At 34.7% G+C, this 7,353-nt stretch overlaps 1 protein-coding gene across 1 annotated transcript; it reads right to left on the bottom strand.

Annotated features, from left to right (window-relative positions):
• Nucleotides 1-2,994: 2,994 nt before the first annotated feature.
• Nucleotides 2,995-7,106, bottom strand: LOC104093699 (systemin receptor SR160). Its single transcript, XM_009599493.4, has one exon. It carries the CDS (start codon nucleotides 6,913-6,915, stop codon nucleotides 3,274-3,276), a length of 3,642 nt encoding a protein of 1,213 aa, XP_009597788.1. The 5' UTR covers nucleotides 6,916-7,106; the 3' UTR covers nucleotides 2,995-3,273.
• Between the last annotated feature and the right edge of the window lie 247 nt (nucleotides 7,107-7,353).

Consider the following 7,353-nt stretch of genomic DNA (forward strand, 5'->3'; position numbering starts at 1 on the left):
CGAAACCAAACAAACCTAGCATTACTATGTATAGAAGTTTTAAATATATTTAATATATAAACATATTTATTGTAGTGTAGTTTATAAATATTTCTTAAACTTTTTCATAATTTTATCTTTTAACTTATTATTTTAATCTTGAACTTATAATTTTTGAATGCTACAATAAGTTTTATAGTCGATAAATATTAGTAACTCAAATAAATCCCAAATAAAAATCAAATCAATATTAATGCTAATAAAGATGAAATGCATAATTTGTTTTATAGTGTTTAGTCATATAAAAATAGTACTTATTAGTCGTACTTATTTTAACAAACTTAGTAATTTAAGATTATATTTATTTTTATTATGGCTTAGTAATTATATTTGTTTTATCTTTATTATCTTTATTGTTGAATATTTTAGTACAATGTCATAACTCATCTCAAATTTTATGTTATTTTCTTGAAAAAAACTTTATATAGTTATGTCTTACTAGGATCAAAGAAATATTTGGAGCATAAATTCTATGTTTTGTGCTATAAAAACTTTATGAAAATAAACCCGAAATAACGTGAAAATCCGAGAAAAATTGAGATTTAAAAACCTGACTTTTATTGGTTGGTATGGTCTTTAGATTTCATAAACCGACACAATTGATTTGATTTGGTAATTGAAAAACCCAAGCAAATCCGACTTATGCACACCCCTAATTGATGTATTTGATAATTCTGTTGAAATGATTTAAATGCCCTTAAATTAGTTTATAAAGTAAAAATATATAAATTTTAAAATATTCTTTAGTAATAATTAAAGAATTGCGAAAATAAAATTGAGGGAGGGGAGAGGGAGAGGGGGAGGGGGGAATTAGGAGTTTTGATTTCTAAAGGGTGTTTCGAAAAATTTAAAAAAAAATAACGATAAAAATAAGGAAAGAATGCGACCACATCAAATCGGTCGTTACATAAAGTGACACTTCTCGCCGTTACGTAACGACGGATTAGACGATACAATAAAATTTAAATAACAATCAAAAGAAACATAATATTTAAAGTAACAATACGATACAATACAACATTCAAATAAGTTCTTACCAAACTCTCAAATAAATCAAAAAATATTATAAGTTAGTTTAACTAGTTTTTAAGCTTACACAAACTGCATACATAAGCGTACACGTGCACATGCACGCATTACAGAAAGCGTGCAAAGAAAAGAAAACAACGAAATGAGACATATTTATATAGAGTCATCTTAAAAGTAGAATTTAAGATTACAATGTGACAAATCGTACTTAAATATAACTATCTTAGTGAAAGAGCCATTTTGCAACTCAAGATTTCATTGATAATTGGGAATTATCATTGAAATAAGCATATTTATTGTTAATTGTGCTTCATAATTATAAAAGAAAACTAGATAAGAATAACGGGTTTATTTTCTGTATATTGAAAGCTCAAAATTTATTTATGGTCACTTTCAAGATAATTGCATGTAATAGCACATAATAAGTAACTCGTTAATATTTCCAAAATATGACAAATAAATTTGTACACCAGGTTAAATCACTAATAGTATTTAAAAAAAATTACATTAGTTAATATTTCCAAAATTCAAGAATAAAAGAGAGGGAAAAACAATTAAAACATGAACTTAAGTTCTATGCATCCTCTATTGCTATAAATATTCACATAATCAGATCATTAAAATATAATTATAAGTAACTCGTTATAAACAAATATTGATTGGCTCTTTCCTTGCCTAGAAGATAATTATGGAAAGGCTAGTTATGGAGAAGGAAAACAAGAAATATCATTCCTTTTTCTAAATTATGGGGAAAAATAAAATGGGAATTTACTTATATTTTCTTGTGGGGTGGAGGGGAGGTGGTGGGGTAGGGGGAATGCAAATAATTATCCAATTTCCTTTTCATCGAGATAGAAATAAATTATTCAATCATGTGATCAAGAAATGCGTTAGAGAGAAGGTAGTTGAATGGTCAAAGCCTACTAGCTGTCTGTATTACATAAATAAATCAGGGTATTATTGTTTTCCTATTTCATCCTTTTTGTATGTAAACTTATAATTATTGGATGAGATTTCTTGAAAAATAAAGAATAAATAAAAAATAAAGTACAATACCAGTATATTTTAACTTCTCTCCGCTCACTTTTACTTGCCCCTATATTAAAACTACAATTTTACTTTTATTTATCTATTTTAACAAATCAAAAGAAAAATACTCTTTTTTTTTTTTTTTCTGTTTTACCCTTATCATTAACTTCTTATTCCCCAAATTATTTTCAAGACTTTTTGAAATTCTATTATTATTATGTAAAAGTTATAAAATACATACTTCATTTATATTTTTTCTTAATGGGAGTGCAAAAAGAGTAAGACAACTAAAAATGAACGGAGTGAGTACTATATATTTAACTTATTTTTCAGGTTACTAATCTGATTTTCAATAAAGGATTATTGGTAATGATCACTTTAAAAAGAAAATTATATTGTAAATTGTAAATATATGTAGATGTTAGGAAGTGGGCAACAAGAGCCTAAGGGGTCGTTTGGTATGCGGATAAGGTGAAATAAGGTGTGAGATTAAATTTATACCATATTTAGTTAGCGATACAAAATTTATTTTGTCTAAATCTCAGAATAATTTAGTCCGCGTACCAAATCGTTACGGAAGGGATATGATGTCTTAACTGCACACATGCAGAACAAGAGACATGCATTGACATTTTGCAATTTTTAAAATAAATTTAAAGATAAAGAGAAAACCTAAAAAAGGGGCCCAAAAAAATAAAAAAGAAAGAAAATGATGAGAAAGGAAACACATGAAAAACCCTTGAAGAAAGGGCCAAAAATACTCTCCACTTAGTCACCATCACTGAGGTCAGAAATCTAACAGCTGCTTTTAAAGATTAGATCTGAATCTAATGCTATGTACCAAAAGAACAAAGAAAAAAAAATGAAAATCACAATCAAGGTGATGAAAGCTAAAAGTAGGAAAAACAAACTCAAGACTATTTATATACAACAGTGTTACAAGTTAATTAAAACAACCTTCTTTTTATGTATAATAACAAGATTTTATGGAGGGAACTAGTGGTACATACAATAATGGCTAAAAATTACACTGGCAACTTTTTTTGCATATGATTTTTTTGGAAGTGGTATTGTGAAGTGGGAAAATTTTGAGAGCTGAAACAAATTCTCAGCACCTCAATCCTTCTTTGTTGCATTCTTTGCCAAAGAATTTTTCTGAGGGAAAATTTTGACCTTTCATAGGTGTTTGCTCAGCTCATTTCCTTCTTTTATACTTTCACTTATGCCCATTTCTATCCCTCCTTCAACTGCACTAAAATTGACATCATCAGCTGCAATCGTGGACGAGGAATCGATGCCTGACCCTGCTTGAATCTCCTTGAACATTGCCATAACTTGAATCATCGTTGGACGCTTCCAATGTCGATCATCTAAGCAAGCACAAGCTACCTTTAAGTGTTGTAGAAGTTCAATCTCAATGCTTGGATCTTCTTTCAATAGTTCTCGATCGAAGACATCACTTATTTTCAGCTTAGCATGCTGCCTTACCCATCCAACAATATTATTGTCGCCAAAATCAGCTGAATCCGTTGGTGTTCTGCCGGTTAGAAGCTCAAGTAAAACAACACCATAACTATAAACATCTCCTTTCGTCGAACACCTAAAGCTCTGGTAATATTCAGGAGGAACATATCCGGGAGTTCCTGCTAGGGTACTCACACTCAAATGAGTGTCCATAGCACTCATTAGCCTTGCCATTCCGAAATCGGATACTCTGGCTTCCAAATTTTCATCAAGCAAGACATTACTTGATTTCATGTCCCTGTGAATAATGTGCGGAATGCAGTTATGATGTAGGAAAGCCAACCCTCTAGCAGCTCCAATGGCAATTTTCCTTCTTGCATGCCAATTAAGCTTGATCCCATTTTTCTTCCGATCGTGCAGAACATCTTCAAGACTTCCATATTTCATGTATTCATAAACCAACAGTCTTTCTTCACCTACTTTGCAGTATCCCAAAAGAGGAACAAGATTCCGGTGCTTAATCTTCCCAATAGTTTCCATTTCAGCTGTGAATTCTCGATCACCTTGTCCGCTGACATGAATCAACTTCTTAATGGCTACAACACTGCCATCCTTCAACTGAGCCTTGTAGACATCACCAAAACCACCAGACCCGATAAGACTGTCGTTGTGGAAGCCGTTGGTGGCCTCGAGAAGATCTGCAAATGTGAGCTTCCTTAGAGGCTTCTCAAATGCGGCGAGGTTGATGCTTAATGCCTCACGAGCACTAGTGAACTTCCACGCGCTGTTTGCAGTTGCAGAATTGGAATGACCATCCATATACGCCTCAAGAGCAGCCTCCTTCTTCTTCCTCCTCTTCTTCGTTTCTATGGCAACAATAATCAAACCAAAGATGCAAAAGAGGGAGAACAACAAACCCATCGCCACACTCCCTGCCAACGATGCTTGTTTGCGGTGAGACTTCTGGTGCTGGCTTGAGTTCGAATTCCCTACCGAGCCACAAGGTTGAAGAGGATACCCACAAAGCGAATTATTCGCAAATCTATAATCCGGGAATGTATCAAATGGAGCTGACTCAGGAATAGGTCCAGTGAGATTATTGTTCGACAGGTCAAGATCTCCAAGCAAAGTAAGGCTGGTGAGGGAATTCGGAATCGATCCATTCAACCTATTATACGACAGATCAAGAATTGCTACATTCTTCAACCCTCCAAGTTCTTGAGGAATCACACCAGAGAAATCATTATGCCCCAAATTCAATATAGACAGATAGTACATGGACCCCAATTCCTTTGGGATACTACCTTCCAATTTATTATAAGACAAGTCAAGAAAAATCATAGAGCCATTGTGGTTAAATGTTGGCTGAGTAATACCTCTATAAACTCTTGTGAAATTGCAAGGATGCCTTGTTGAGATTCTATCTAGCTGTTCCTGTCTAATCCCTCCAAATTCCAGCAAATTCCCTGCTCCATGACACTCCTTACTTCCATCATTCTTGATATACACATAACGCTTGCCGGTGAGGAACGCCACTGCAATATTGCCAGATTGCTTGAATAAAGGCCCCGGAATGGAGCCGTTCAAGAGATTAGTATTGAGATCCAACCATATCAAGCTCTGGCAATTACCCAACTCAGCAGGGATACTCCCTGAGATTGAGTTGTTCCCAAGCTTTAGAATGGCTAGATTGGGCAAACCACCCAAAGAAGCCGGTATCTCGCCGCTCAACAGGTTATTTGACATTGAAATCCAATTCAAATTGGTACAGTTGCTAAGACTTGCAGGGATTGATCCAGTTAAGTCATTAAAATCAAGAATCAAATTCTCCAATGATTTCAAGTACATCAACTCCTGTGGGATTTCCCCTGAGAGCTGATTCAACCAAAGGATAAGATCTTTCAACTTTGACAATGACCCCAAACTAGATGGTATTTTCCCAGTCAAGTAATTAAAGCTAAGATCAAGTGACACCAACTGGGAACAGTTGCTTAGACTGTCAGGTATAGGGCCTATAAACCAATTATTCTGAAGGTACAACACTTTCAAGCTACTCATAGGATCTTTACAAATACCAAAAGGAATAACCCCTGTGATATTATTAGAACTCACGTCCAAAGTCTCCAATTTCAGCAAGTTGGAGAAAGACTCAGGTAAACCACCAATAAAATTATTGAATGACAAGACCATAGTCTTCAAATTACTCAATTTCAAGAGGGTATCAACAGGCAACTTACCAGAGAAATTATTGTTGGAAATATCAAGAAGCTCCAAACTAGAACATGAACCAAGACTCTCAGGAACCAAACCTGAGAAATTATTGAAAGACAAGTCCAATTCCACTATAGTTTTACACAAATCAGCAAGTTGGCTTGGAAAAACACCCTGAAAAGCATTCCCTCTTAAGTACAAAAACTCTAGGCTTTCACTTGGTAGCTTAGGGACTAACCCCACAATCTGGTTATTGGTAAGGTTGAGAAAACTGAGCTTCCCACATGAAGAAAGTGAAGCACCAATATCACCATAAATCTTGTTGGAGGACAAATCCAAGTGCTCCAAATTTGAGCAATCTTTGAATGAAGGGAAACCAGTTGAGAAATTATTGGCAGAAAGATCCAAATATGACAAATTCTTGAAGTCCAATTCAGGAATATTTCCAGCTAGTTTATTACCCTTGACAGAAAAGTACTCGAGCTCAACAAACCTCATAGATGAAAGCCAAGTAAACAAGTTTTGGCCTGAGATATTGTTAAAAGAAAGATCAAGAACTTGGAGGCTAAAGGTTGAAGCTTTAAGTTCTTTAGAAGGAGGGTCCATTAAATTCTTGGAAAGATTAAGAGACTTAAGGTTTGAACAAGGACCAAAGCTAGAGATATCAGAAGCAGGCCCTGAAATTGTGTTTTCGGCTAGATCTATTAAGTTCAAAGAAACCCCACATTGGGATTTAGCAGCAGAACTTAAAGAACCACTGAGATTAGCATTCTTTAACACTAAAGACTCCAAATTTGAGAGGCCAAGCAAATAGGAAGAGACCAAAGTGAAGTCAACACTTAGAAAAGTGTTGGTAAGATCTATAGAGGAAACTCTAGAGTTCTTGCATGAAACGCCAGTGAAACTACAAGGGTCTGTAGATGACAACCAGTTCTGAAGCTGAGTTTGTGTATTGGGAAGTGAGGATTTAAAGGAGAGAAGCTGTTGAGAGTCTTTGAGAAGGCCATTAACAGAAGCAGGAGAAGCAGGAGGGAGAAAGAAGATTATGAGGAGAATAAAGAGTGGTTGTAGATAATAACTGAGCAAGAAAATCTTGTTTAAGCTAAAATGGTGTTCATACAAAGCACTGTTGTGAGGTTTCATCTTCAAAGATTGGAGCTTTTTTAGCTTTAATGGAAGTTTTTGGGGTCTAAAAGTTCAGTTCTTGGGGTTCCATTTTCTGAAGAGAAAGAAGATAGGAGAAGTGGAGTTTTAACAGACAGAGAGAAAGGGAGGGGAGTAGAATGTGAAGAGAGTCAAAAGGCAGAGTTAGGAAGGTAAGAAGGGTATGTATAGTGAAATTTTTTAGAACATTTTACTTTGGGGTGGGGTGGGGTGGGGTGGGGGGACAGAGGGAGGGGAGTTGGGAGAAGAGAGATAGAAGAGTGGACACAGCTGGTGTACCACATGCCATGTGACCCATATTTTCAGCTCTCTCTCTCTATATGTATGTATATATATTTTTTTATTTGTGGAAGTATGATTTGAAGTTTGGTTTCCTCTATTTATATATGTAAGCTCTAAAATTATCTAAAAGGGAAA

The sequence above is a fragment of the Nicotiana tomentosiformis genome, chromosome 5 (genome assembly GCF_000390325.3).
Source record: "Nicotiana tomentosiformis chromosome 5, ASM39032v3, whole genome shotgun sequence".
NCBI lineage: Eukaryota > Viridiplantae > Streptophyta > Magnoliopsida > Solanales > Solanaceae > Nicotiana > Nicotiana tomentosiformis.